The 13676-nt window shown below is 45.7% G+C and overlaps 1 protein-coding gene across 4 annotated transcripts in view; it reads left to right on the plus strand.

Annotated features, from left to right (window-relative positions):
- Window positions 1–13676, plus strand: part of IKBKB (inhibitor of nuclear factor kappa B kinase subunit beta) — a 58196-nt gene that overhangs the window by 36343 nt on the left and 8177 nt on the right. For all 4 annotated transcript variants that reach the window (XM_077942532.1, XM_015145237.2, NM_001265946.1 and 1 more), the window contains 11 exon segments: window positions 4061–4168; window positions 5932–6061; window positions 6432–6626; window positions 7684–7798; window positions 8591–8714; window positions 9314–9465; window positions 9625–9686; window positions 10770–10879; window positions 11944–11993; window positions 12101–12200; window positions 12399–12546. In XM_077942532.1, the coding sequence (XP_077798658.1) occupies window positions 4061–4168; window positions 5932–6061; window positions 6432–6626; window positions 7684–7798; window positions 8591–8714; window positions 9314–9465; window positions 9625–9686; window positions 10770–10879; window positions 11944–11993; window positions 12101–12200; window positions 12399–12546 (1294 nt within the window).

Consider the following 13676-nt stretch of genomic DNA (forward strand, 5'->3'; position numbering starts at 1 on the left):
TATCCCTCCCCACAGGCACCTGCTGTCTTCCAAGAACGTTTTCATATCTTCCAGGGTTTTCGTATCTTCCAGGGATGTTTGCTACGTGTTCCAGTAAATTGGCATATGTTTGTTTATTTGTACATTGATATTTCCCCTCTTTTTTACCCCAATGGTAGCATTATCTGAACACGGTCCTGCACATGCTTTCAAGCTTTTCACACCATGAGAATTTCTTTTTGAGTCAATTTATCTGCAACACAAAAAATTATTCTTTTGGGCCGGGCGCGGTGGCTCAAGCCCGTAATCCCAGCACTTTGGGAGGCCGAGACGGGCAGATCACGAGGTCAGGAGATCGAGAGACCATCCCGGCTAACACGGTGAATCCCCGTCTCTACTAAAAAATACAAAAAAACTAGCCGGGCGAGGTGGCGGGCGCCTGTAGTCCCAGCTACTCGGGAGGCTGAGGCAGGAGAATGGCGTAAACCCGGGAGGCGGAGCTTGCAGTGAGCTGAGATCTGGCCACTGCACTCCAGCCTGGGTGACAGAGCAAGACTCCGTCTCAAAAAAAAAAAAAAAAAAAAAAATTATTCTTTTGAACTTAAATAGTACTGCACAGTTCAATTACCCCTTAATTTTTGCCAGATTAACTTTGCTTCATTTTTGTGTTTTGTAAAATATGGAAACAGTAAAAAAGCAGGAATCAACTGTCATCCCATAATTGGAAAACAATCACTATGAACAGTTTTGTGTCTCCAGGCTCTTCAGTGTTATATTTTTGTACTTTTTAAACAAACAAAAATAGGTTACTATAATATCCTCATACAACCTGCCTTTCAAACTAGATGTCGAAAATGCTTTATGTTTTTCCGTATTATTTGTAATGTCTGTTATTTCATTGGATGGCTGTGCTGTGGTTCATTTAACTTATCCCCCGTGGTTGGAAGCACGTTGATAATTTTTATTTCTTAAAATAACACTAAGAATAACATCCTTGTAGGGAAATTCTTGCACACAGTTGTTTCCCTAGGATAATACCTAGAAAGGGAAATAACAGATTAAAGACTTTGCATGTTGTAAAGGTTTTTGATACATGTTAGTTAGCAAATTGCTCGCCAGGAAGGTCATATAAATACACGTCTCCACCTGGAGTGTGGACACTGCCCCTTTCACCACATCCTTGCCAATGCTGGCTATTGTCACCTTCTGGAAGTAATGAAAACAAAACATGAATGTTTTCAGAGGACAAGTGTGTACATCATGAGAATATTTATTTATAGGAATAAAGTGGGCCGGGCATGGTGGCTCACACCTGTAATCCCAGCAGTTTGGGAGGCTGAGGCAGGTGGATCACCTGAGGTCAGAAGTTTGAGACCAGCCTGGCCAACATGATGAAACCCCATCTCTACTAAAAATACAAAAATTAGCTGGGCGTGGTGGCACACGCCTATAATCCCAGCTACTTGGGAGGCTGAAACAGGAGAATTGCTAGAACCCAGGAGGCGGGGGTTGTGGTGAGCCAAGATCGCACTGCTGCACTCTAGTCTGGTCAACAGAGCAAGACTCTGTGGTCTTACCAAAAAAAAAGAAAGAAAAAAAAGAATAAAATGTATCCTTTGAAATCAATTCCAGAAAAGTGGTCTTAGGTGATGGCAGTCTGTTCAATTCCACGTTTACCTCCCAGTGAGGGAGGTCCCTGCCCTGAGTTTGGAGAAATGGCAAAGTTTGCCCCACTGTGGTGACTTATTTTAAAACAGGCATTGCTCCTTTAGCTACATAGGTTCTGGAATATTGAGGAATTTGTTCATTAATTTATAGTCACACTTTACAGTGTACGCATTATAAAAATCGCTTTAAATTACATGTACATCTATAGTGTTTTTTTGTTTTTGTTTTTGTTTTTGTTTTTGAGACAAAATCTCACTCTGTTGCCCAGGCTGGAGTGTAGTGGCATGATCTGGGCTCACTGCACATCTATAGTGGTTTTAACTAAAGGAATTATTGCATTTCTTCTGATCACTTGTTGAGCATTTCTCTTATTTATGACAAGATGAGTTAAAATCCATTAGAACTAGAAGAGCAGGTGCTTTTTGAAAATACATTCCTAATGGCCCAGCATCCTCGTAGGAAATCTGTTGTCTGCAGAGCCATCTTCCTAGAGCTTCCCTTATCAGCACTGGAGGGCCAGGTGGCCAGTTTCAAGTAGATTTTTCTGAAACCCAATAAGGAGCTGTTTTGTGGACTAATCTAGTTTTTAATGCTTTGGGCAACTTTTTAAAAATTTCACTATCTTGTCTCAGATGGCAGGTAAATAGTGATTTCCAGACAAATGCAATTTGGGCTTTACAATTCTATTATAAAGCCACTTTGAAATACATTTTAGGACAAGCCCCAGCAATAAGCATCTTATTTTGGGTCCTTTTTAAATTTCCCATCAACAACTTAAGTTTTCTGTGAGAGGCTTATTCCACACTTAGATAATTAGAAAGTCTTGGAGCCCCCGACTTACAGCTGTCAGTTTCAGCCCAAGCGGTAAAGCACCAGCCTCTGCCATGCTCCGGCTCTTCTAGCTTTCCAGTGTGCTCCTGATAGGCTGGTTCACCACTTGCCAATGAAAATTGTTTGGAGCAAAGCATTTTTTATTTGAATTTCCCAGATGTTTTGAGAATAGTTGGACATTCAGACAGAATAGAAAGAACACCAGACATTGGGTTTGAGCCCCTGATTCTGCTACTCTGTTGCGTGACCTTGGACAAATCATTTGATCATCATTTCCTTTGGTCCAAATTGGGGGACTAAAAATAATGTCTGCCACATGGGCCTGTCATGGCCTTAAGTGAATAAATGATCTGTGTCAGAATACTTGGTTATCTATGAAGTATTATTCAAACTACTCTTCTTATTACCAAGATTTGAAGCCAGTTGCATGTAGATTATTTTTATTGGCCAGGCACTGTGGCTTACCCCTATAATCCTAACACTCTGGGAGGCCAAAGTGGGTGGATTGCTTGAGTCCAGGAGTTTCAGACTAGCCTAGGCAACATGGCGAAACCCCATCTCTACAAAAAATACAGAAATTAACTGGGTGTGTGGTGCACACCTGTAGTCCCAGCTATTTAGGAGGCTGAGGAGGGATGATTGCTTGAGCCTACAAGGTTGAGGCTGCAGTAAGCTGTGATTGTGCCACTGCATTCCAGCCTGGGTGACAGAAAAAAAAATTATTTTTACCTTCAAATACTACTTCAGATACCCCAAGAAGTTCCCTAAGTTGGGAAATGTATAAGTTCATTTATCCTTAGAAACAGTATTTAGCTGTGTACATTTAGAGGGAAGTATCTATGTGTGTGCGTAGGTTTTGCATATTTTATGTAAATGTTGTATGCATACTGTAATCTAGGTTTGGAAGTCCCAGTTTTAACCTCTGTCAAAACACAAGAGTGTGTAGTAGATGAAACAGAAGATAGAGCAAATGAGAAGGAAAAACCAAGGATGAGATAAGGAGGCAGTAGTACTGTCTGCAGAACTCTGGGCACAAGATGGTCAGTGACTCTGCTAAAGGTTGCTTTTCAAAAACTCATTCAGGCAGTCCTGACCAGTCTTAAACTCTCAAAGAATCCGCCTGACTCAATGTGAATGAAAAGATTGGGGCTATAAATCTGTATAGTTGTAAACTGATATTATAAATGTAAAGTGGCTCTTGAGTGCTAAGTGTCATAGGGATGTGTATAACTGTATATTTCATTGACATCCCAGTCAACAATTGACTGCATAGATGACAGTGGTCTCATGAGATTATAATACTGTATTTTTGCTGTACCTTTTCTGGGTTTAGATATGTTTAGATACACGAATATTTATCATTGTGTTACCCTGGCCTACAGTATTCAGTACCGGAGCATGCTGTACAGGTTTGTAGCCTAGGGCAATAGGATGTACTATATAGCCTAGGTGTGTAGTAGGCTAAACCATCTAGGTTTGTGTTCGGTTCACACAACGACTAAATCACCTAATGATGAATTTCTTAGAATGTGTCCCTGTCATAGCAACGTGTGACTGCACCTAACAAGATTCATATTTGCAGGCATTCGAAAGTCCGGCAGAAGAGTGAGGTGGATATTGTTGTCAGCGAAGACTTGAATGGAACAGTGAAGTTTTCAAGCTCTTTACCCTACCCCAATAATCTTAACAGGTAAGGCACAGCAGCATTACACGAATACATATTTTTCTTCCCTTTTTTAGAAATACAAGTCTGGACTGGGCGTGGTGGCTCACGCTTGTAATCCTAACACTTTGGGAGGCCAAGGTGGGTGGATCACCTGAGGTCAGGAGTTCAAGACCAGCCTGGCCAACATGGTGAAACCCCATCTCTACTAAAAATGCGAAAATTAGGAGTGGTGGCACACGCCTGTAATCCCAGCCACTCAGGAGGCTGAGACAGGAGAATCGCTTGAACCCGGGAGGCAAAGGTTGCAGTGAGCTGAGATTGCGCCATTGCACTCCAGCCTGGGTGACAGAGTGAGACTCCATCTCAAAAAAAAAAAAAAAAGAAATTCAAGTCTGAAGTGACATCTGATAACTTTTAAACAGGTTATCAGAATATCGTCCTGTGAGTAAGAAATTGACATAGTCCTTCTTAATCTTAAATCTAGAATGGGTTTCCTTCCCTCATCTCCCTAGAAATCATCTCTTATTCTAAGTTCACATAACAATTTATCTGTGCCTCTTATTACCCTTAATAGCCTCTACCTTGTATCACATTTGGTTTTGCATAGGGTTTGTCTCTGATTCAACAGCAGTCCTTTTAAGGGCAGGGAATTATACCTTATTTCTCTTTCTACCCCTCATGTGGCCCAATTCTGTGTCACAGTCAACAAATAAATCTTTGTCATTTGAATGGCATTACAATCCAGTCTCAGAGCCAGAATCTAAACAATTAATAATATTGTGTAATTGTACAGAATTGGGTAACAGTGCAAAAGAAAGCTACGAGGCAGTCACACATAATTGAGTGGCATGGATAATGATTACCATATTTAAAGGGTGGAAGAGAAGATTGGATGGACTAGTGCTATAAGGAATGACGTGGGATAAGCTAGAACTTTTTGGAAGGGTCTAGACAGATGTGCAGGACGTGGACAGATGAAGAGGAAGGAGGAAGGAAATTCTAAGGGGAAAGATTAAAGTGAGCAAGGCACGTTTGGGAGGTGGTGGGTAGCTGTCTTGGCCTCAGGAAAGGGTTTGAGTGCTCACAGGAGGCAGGCTCTGCAGGGCCAGGGGAAGGAGCTTGGAGTTTGTCATGTGAACCACTACATCTGGCAGCGTGGGATCTAGATTCTGTAGGGGTCACCTGAGCTAGGATGTGCTTATAAAGTGTATTTTAAAAACCTCATGGGTCATTCTTTTTCTTTCTTTTTTTTTTTTTGGAGACAGTCTCCCTCTGTCACCCAGGCTAGGGTGCAGTGTGGCACAATCTCGGCTCACTGCAACCTTTGCCTCCCAGGTTCAACTGATTCTCCTGCCTCAGCCTCCTGAGTAGCTGGGATTACAGGCGCGCACCACCATGCCCGGCTGATTTTTGTATTTTTAGTCGAGATGGGGTTTCACCATGTTGGCCGGGCTGGTCTCAAACTCCTGACCTCAAGTGATCCACCTGCCTTGGCCTCCCAAAGTGCTGGGATTACAGGCATGAGCCACTGTGCCTGGCCTTCATGGGTCATTCTTATGCAGCTATTTGGAGGTCAGGAATCTCTGATTTCAGGGTATTTTAGAATTCAGGAGAGAGGTGTGAACACCTGAATAATTGATTGGAAATGTCTATACTGTTTCTGATAAACCCATTTTCATTTTCAATCACCATCTGTTGGCTGCCATCTGTGCATATACTGGGAGACACACACTGTAGCCCAACATTGGCTGGAAGTGTCTCCTCACACACTCTGCTCCTCTCCACAGCGTCCTGGCTGAGCGACTGGAGAAGTGGCTGCAACTGATGCTGATGTGGCATCCCCGACAGAGGGGCACGGATCCCACGTATGGGCCCAATGGCTGCTTCAAGGCCCTGGATGACATCTTAAACTTAAAGGTGAGCATGGAGCCAAGTTAGCCCTGAGGCAAAAGCTGGGGTCCCCAGCGGAGCATGCACTTCTTAGGATAGAGCAGGGGATGGGGCCAGCTGACTTAGTGAGAAAGTTTAGGCTCCTGCATCAGTCTTTCTGCATAAGTAAAGAAAGGACAGTTGTGCTATTTGACATTGGCTATGAGGTCATAGCCACAGATAGGATTATGAAAGACGAAAATATGCGAAACATGGCACCTGACCTCCCTCCGTCAAGCCAGGCCGTTGCTTTGTGTGGTTGGGAAATGTTGGGAGTAGCAGAGAGAGGACCTAGGCAAATAGATGCGCATCTCCTTGAAGAAATTGGTTTTCCAGTAACATCTGGGTTGTGTTGCAGCTGGTTCATATCTTGAACATGGTCACAGGCACCATCCACACCTACCCTGTGACAGAGGACGAGAGTCTGCAGAGCTTGAAGGCCAGAATCCAGCAGGACACGGGCATCCCAGAGGAGGACCAGGAGCTGCTGCAGGAAGCGGGCCTGGCGTTGATCCCCGATAAACCTGCCACTCAGTGTATTTCAGATGGCAAGGTAAGCCCTGGCTTCGTACACACCACCCTGTTTCCCTTGGCTGTGCCTCTTGGGAAACTCAACACACCTTCAGATTTCAATTCTGCTTTGTCATGTAGTCTGTTTATCATACAGTGTGGATACCTGCCTGGTGTTTAAGTTGGAGTATGGTGTCCTCTGTGTGGCCTGATAGGAAACACAAATCTCCTTGCTGGACTTGTTACTTCCAGACCCTCCAAGACCGTTCTCTTGCCTTTATTGCAAAAAATGATGCGGTAGTACTTGAATCGCTCAAGTTGCCAGCTTGGCCCTCTTCCAAGTATACTTTAAAAAAAAAAAAAAAATGTAATCCCAGCACTTTGGGAGGCCGAGACGGGCGGATCACGAGGTCAGGAGATCGAGACCATCCTGGCTAACACAGTGAAACCCCGTCTCTACTAAAAAATACAAAAAACTAGCCGGGCGAGGTGGTGGGCGCCTGTAGTCCCAGCTACTCGGGAGGCTGAGGCAGGAGAATGGCGTAAACCCGGGAGGCGGAGCTTGCAGTGAGCTGAGATCTGGCCACTGCACTCCAGCCTGGGCGACAGAGTAAGACTCCGTCTCAAAAAAAAAAAAAAAAAAAAAAAAGATGCTGCACTGTCTTGAGTCAACTGAAACTATTTATGATGGCCTCTGTGTACAGAACTGTGAAACTATTTATGATGGCCTCTGTGTTAGGCACCTGTGTTAACTATAGCCGTGTAAGACATGGCCTCTGCTCAAAAAGAGCTTCTCACCTGACTTGTGGAGATAAAGTTATCATATGAGAAATAATCATTGCATAGGGAAGTATATAGTGAATTTCTGAACTTCACAGGGATGACAGTAAAATAGAATGTAATAAGTTTGTAAATAAGGAGTGTGTTCCAACAGTAAGTGTAGGCTGGAAACGTTGGGAGAAAGACTTCATGTATGCTTCGTACTTGCTGGCTGAAGATGATGCTCTTGCCAAACAGTGAGGAAAGCTCTGGAACCTCTTCATTATTAGAAAAGAGAGGATTGGATCCACAAGATTCATTTTGTTCTTGTCCCTTTGCAGTTAAATGAGGGCCGCACATTGGACATGGATCTTGTTTTTCTCTTTGACAACAGTAAAATCACCTATGAGACTCAGATCTCCCCACGGCCCCAACCTGAAAGTGTCAGCTGTATCCGTAAGAATTTGTTTTGTTTTGTTTTTCTAAATAATCAGTTATAATATGTGGGACAAGGCAGGGGAGGGAGACTGGACTAAGGAAAGGGGAGCCACATGAAGGAAATTAGTATCGCCAGTCCTCAGGGCAGCCTTCCTTATTTAGGACATGCAAAGAGTAGCCAGGCAAGAGACAGTACAGGAAACCATTAGTGAATTTCAACCTCCTAGGCTGGGCATGGTGGCTCACGCCTGTAATCTCAGGACTTTGGGAGGCTGAGGCAGGAGGATCGCTTGAGCCCAGGAGTTCAAGACCAGCCTGGGTAATATAGTAAGCTCTCATCTCTACAAAAAATTTAGAAATTAGCCAGATGTTGTGGTGCATGCCTGTAGTCCAGCTATTCAGGAGGCTGAGGCAGAAGGATCACTTGAGCCTGAGAATTCAAGGCTGCAGTGAGTCATGATCACTCCCACTGCATGCCAGCCTGGGTGACAAGAGTGAGACCTTGTCTCTTAAAAAAAAAAAAAAAAAAAAAAAAATTCTATTGAAAATATATGACCCTATATACATATGTGTCCAAATGGTTCATAAAGTGTTTCTTCAAATCAACAGCTACTTATTGACCACTGGTACATGCTGTTGGTACAAATACATGTATGTGACAGTAACCAGGCATAACACCCTCCAAAGTTACATGATCCTATAGTAGGTATAAAACGTGAAAGTGCCAGCAGTGTTGAAGGCAGGATGTGGTTAATTGTAGGAGAGTTATTGTGGTTATTTTTTGACAATTGCCTCTGTCTTTGTCTCCAGTTCAAGAGCCCAAGAGGAACCTCGCCTTCTTCCAGCTGAGGAAGGTGTGGGGCCAGGTCTGGCACAGCATCCAGACCCTAAAGGAGGATTGCAACCGGCTGCAGCAGGGACAGCGAGCCGCCATGTAGTGTGCCAGGCTTTTTTTTTTTAAACTTAATTTATTTAAAATTGCTTGGTGGCTTTGGCCACAGGGAGGTGGCTGAGGCAGGGACCCAGAAGCAACTGTTAATGAGCAACAAAAGGGAGACACTGGTTTGGACAGACGGGAAGCAGTTGGGTGGGCTGGACTGAGGCAGGCCCCTTTAGACCTGATGAGGTGAGTGTGGTCGGCCCAGGGCGAGGAGTATGGAACTGAGGCTGGGCTGGCCGCGCTGTGGACGGATTGGGAACCCAGAGGAGCTCACTGCCATGTGGATTAGCAAAACTCCCCTGACTGTGCTGCTGGGGACTTATGGACTCTTTCTCCAGTGTGACTCGTTTGCCAACATTATTGGCCTTTTGTGTCTTCCTTTGCCTGGTGCCAAGTTTGGTGCAGAACCTCAGGCATTGCTGAGGGCGAGGAAATCGTCCTTGGGTTATAAGTGGCTGCTATAATAATAGCGATGATGATGATAATTATAGCAGGGACCTCCCTTGACATTTGAGGGGGTTTTGTTATTGTGCAGGAAATGGAATTTGGATCCCAGAGATGCTCCTAGACTCTGTTCCTTGTGGTCCCTGCAGGATGAATCTCCTCCGGAACAACAGCTGCCTCTCCAAGATGAAGAATTCCATGGCTTCCATGTCTCAGCAGCTCAAGGCCAAGTTGGATTTCTTCAAAACCAGCATCCAGATTGACCTGGAGAAGTACAGCGAGCAAACTGAGTTTGGGATCAGTGAGTGTGCACTTTGCAATGAGTTTAAAGACACCATTTTTTTTTTCTTTTTCTAAGGTTTCTTTTGTCCTATTATAATTGAGTTGCTTATTTCTGTTTCAGTTTTGTGGTGTTTTTATTTTGTTTTGTTTTGTTTTTCCTTCTCAATTTTTTTTTCAGCATCAGATAAACTGCTGCTGGCCTGGAGGGAAATGGAGCAGGCCGTGGAGCTCTGTGGGCGGGTAGGAGACTCATTTGGGGTTTCTGAACTTACCGAGGGGGTGAGGTTTTGCTCCTACTTTTCACTTTCTCATCAAACACTGGGTCGATCTCTGTCAAAAATCAGGTGTTCCTCACCATGCTTTGAACTTGACTGGACCAGCTGGAAAGAGGCTAAGAGTAGCCAGTAAAGGGAGCCCCTCTGTGGCCAAATGCAAGAGTTGCGTGAATGGATGGCGATGGTCCAGATTTAAATAAGAAGCAAGTGTTAGGTTCCCTTGGGGAAAAGCCAAGACCATTTCCTGTTAGGAAGGGCATTGGATGGATGATCAACACCCCCTCTTGTTGAAGGTTTTTGACTAATTTTGTTGGGACGCTAAATCCATAGGAAATAAAAGGTCCAGGCAGAAAGTCTCAGGACAACGTGAATCAGATGTCACCAAAAAACGTTAATTATGAAGGCAAAGGAAATACGTGTGACTAAATGAACGTCACACGAACTGAAGATTGAAGTCAGGCTCTGGGGCTTTTTCCTGGACGAATCCTCTGTTTTCCCCTGTGTGCTTGGGCAAGGATCTTCCCCTGTGTCTCAGTATCGCTTTTTATCAATCAGTACTGATGGGGTGTATGTGTGTTTCATGGTGAATATTAACCATAGAAGGGGTGAGTGCTCCTCCCCATCTTGAGACTCATAATCTATGAAATAAAGCAGTCTGGGCCTCCCTGCCCTGTAGCATCGGCATAGACAGATGAAGAGAAGAGAAAGTAATGTGCCTTGGGCATCTTCTGTGTGCCAGGCACCATGCCAGAGGCTTTAAGTACTTCATCTTACTTCACTCCTCAAATAGCCCTGTTAGAAGCCTATTTTATGCAAAAGGAAACTGCAGCTGGGGGTAAGTAACTTGCCAAGGGGTCACATAGCTAGAAAGTGGTGAACCCTAGATGTAAGCGCAGCCATTCTGACCCCACAGTCCACATTCCTTTGAGCCAGTCCATTGAGAGTCCTCAGGCAATGTGGAGGGTCCCCAGGTCTCGCTCCTCCTCAGATCTTGCATCTCAGCATGCTCCTACCACATCAGTTGACATTAGCACAGCTTTTCCATTAGGAGAACGAAGTGAAACTCCTGGTAGAACGGATGATGGCTCTGCAGACGGACATCGTGGACTTACAGAGGAGCCCCATGGGCCGGAAGCAGGGGGGAACGTTGGACGACCTGTGAGTACTGACTGGGGGGCCCCTCTGTGCCTAGCACATACAGATAACCCTGGAGCTTCTGTGTGTGTGTCCAGGGCACCCTCAGTGGCTGTGTGGGACCATTCTCTAGAGCATGCTCCCCTGTGGGGTCACCTCCAGCAAATCATCACTGAGCCTCAGTTTCCAAATCTGTTCAGTGGCAAGAAAAGCAGTCTTACCTCACGAAGTTGTAAGGATGAATTCAGGTAACGCATTTGAGACGGAGGCCATAATCTGTAAAGGCTCTAAAATGCAAGCAGCCTCTACCCCTGTATCAGACTCCCCTGATTTGTCCCACCCACCCTGACCCAGGCATAGCTCAGAACAGAAAGTAAGATAGAGAAGTAGAGAAGGAAGAACCTGACAAGGGGGAATTCGGACCTGGAATCCGTTCGTTTGAGTCTTTGTCAGGTATTTGGCATTGACTCCAGGAGGGGAGGAGGGGTCTAGGCAGATCACTCCTACCTGAAGGAGATCACATGTCCTTCTGGCGTGCAGATGGAGGGAACCGGGCAGGCCGGGTCAGCCTCTTGAGGGCTGTGTCACCATGAGCTCAGCAGTGTTCCCTGATTCTCTCACTAGGATTCTTAGGACAGGAGCTCCAAATGTCAGAACTTTGATTCTGTCTTTTCTCTAATCAACCCTTTATTCTCCTCTAGTTCTTTTATTTGTATTTGTATTATTTAAGAGACAGGGTCTTGCCCTGTTGCCCAGGCAGGAGTGCAGTGGCACAATCATAGCTCACTGCAGCCTTGACCTCTCAGGCTCATGCAGTCCTCCCACCTCAGCCTCCCAGGTAACTGGGACTACAGGCGCATGCCACCGTGCTCAGCTAATTTAAAAATATATATATATTTTTGGCTGGGCACAGTGGCTCACACCTGTAATCTCAGCACTTTGGGAGGCCAAGGTAAGAAGATTGCTTGTGAGCCGAGAAGTTCGAGACCAGCCTGGGCAATGTGGTGAAACTCTATCTCTACCAAAAAAATATAAAAATTAGCCATATTTGACCTCAAATCTAGACAGAACTTCTTTGTATATTTTAGAGAGGAGCAAGCAAGGGAGCTGTACAGGAGACTAAGGGAAAAGCCTCGAGGTAAGTGGGGTTCTGTGTCTGCCTTGGGCTTCTCCTTATCTCATTTATGGGGCATCACTACTCTCTGCTGGCTTCCTTGAGGAACTATGCTACCCTCCCCTCTCCAGACCAGCGAACTGAGGGTGACAGTCAGGAAATGGTACGGCTGCTGCTTCAGGCAATTCAGAGCTTCGAGAAGAAAGTGCGAGTGATCTATACACAGCTCAGGTATGAGCCCCGCCCTTCCTACTCTGGAGGAAGGACTGGGAGATGCAGGCTGGGTGTGAGGCCACCTTCCTCCCTCCTCTCTGATTCACTGGACCTCATGAAGAGACTTTCTGCAGCTGCTGACTGGATGCACAGCTGCCATGGGTTCCATTTTCTCCAGCCCAAATGCCATTAGTTTGTCATGTTTATTCTTTGCAGTAAAACTGTGGTTTGCAAGCAGAAGGCGCTGGAACTGTTGCCCAAGGTGGAAGAGGTGGTGAGCTTAATGAATGAGGATGAGAAGACTGTTGTCCGGCTGCAGGAGAAGCGGCAGAAGGAGCTCTGGAATCTCCTGAAGATTGCTTGTGTGAGTGAGTGCTGTGGCCCCAGGCCCTTGGCCCATCAGCCTCCTGTGCCTTTCTGCCTCCGTGTACTGCCGCCATTCCACACGGGACGCCATAGAGCCACCAGCAGTCCACTCGGCTGCTGCTCAGGTTTCACTTCGCTGTTATTTGACTTGGTGTGAGCAGGGAGGTCAGAGGAAGGACCTGTGCTAATCATTTTCATTCATCTGTGTATTACTTTCCTGTGGCTACTATAAAGATTAGCACAAACTGAAGGGCTAAAACAACAGAAATTTGGGCTAGGCACGGTGACTCATGCCTGTAACCCCAGCAATTTGGGGAGGCCAAAGTGGGAGGATTGCTTGAGCCCAGGAGTTCAAGGCTGCAGTGAGCTGTGATTATGCCACTGCCCTCCAACCTGGGCAACAGAGCTGTCTCTACTAAAAACAAAAACAAATGTGTTATCTGAGCTCTAGAGCCCAGAAGTCCCGTGTGAGCAGGGTTGAGCTCCCTCTGAGGGCTCTTGGGGAGGGACCATCCTTGCTTCTTCCAGCTCCCGGTGGCTCCAGGTGTTCTTTGGTGTGTGACTCCAGTCTCTGTTTCTGTCTTCGTGTGACCCCTGTGTCCCTTATCTGTGACTCTTACAAGAACACTTGTCATTGGATTTGGGTCCCACCCAAATAGCCCAGAGTGATGTCATCTCAGGATCTCTAAGGACGTTTTCTCCAAGTACTATCACACTCACATGCTCCAGGAGTTGGGATGTGGGTATATCCTTCTTAGGGCCACCAATTCAGCCCACCATCATGCACAGCAGTGCACCTTGGTTGACCATCATCTGCGTCTGCGCTGCCCTCAGTGCCATAAGCCAGGTTTTCTGTGCACACCATCTTAACGTAGCTGTGAGTCCACGGAATGCCACACGGTGGGGAAATGGGAAATGAAACAGCCAAGAACTAAGACGGGCAGACCTGGCCGTGTCATGGGAGCCAGAGCTGCTGGGAGTGCAAGCCCCATTGTGAAAGGCTGCAGAGAAGGTGACATGAATGGAAGAGTGATTTAGGCATCAGTTGCCTTTAAGAGCAAAGGGAAGGAGACAGGGAGATCATTGCTCATGGTGGAAGCAGGAGGTGGTGCATTAGGAGATTCTCAT

The sequence above is a fragment of the Macaca mulatta genome, chromosome 8 (assembly GCF_049350105.2).
Source record: "Macaca mulatta isolate MMU2019108-1 chromosome 8, T2T-MMU8v2.0, whole genome shotgun sequence".
Lineage (NCBI taxonomy): Eukaryota > Metazoa > Chordata > Mammalia > Primates > Cercopithecidae > Macaca > Macaca mulatta.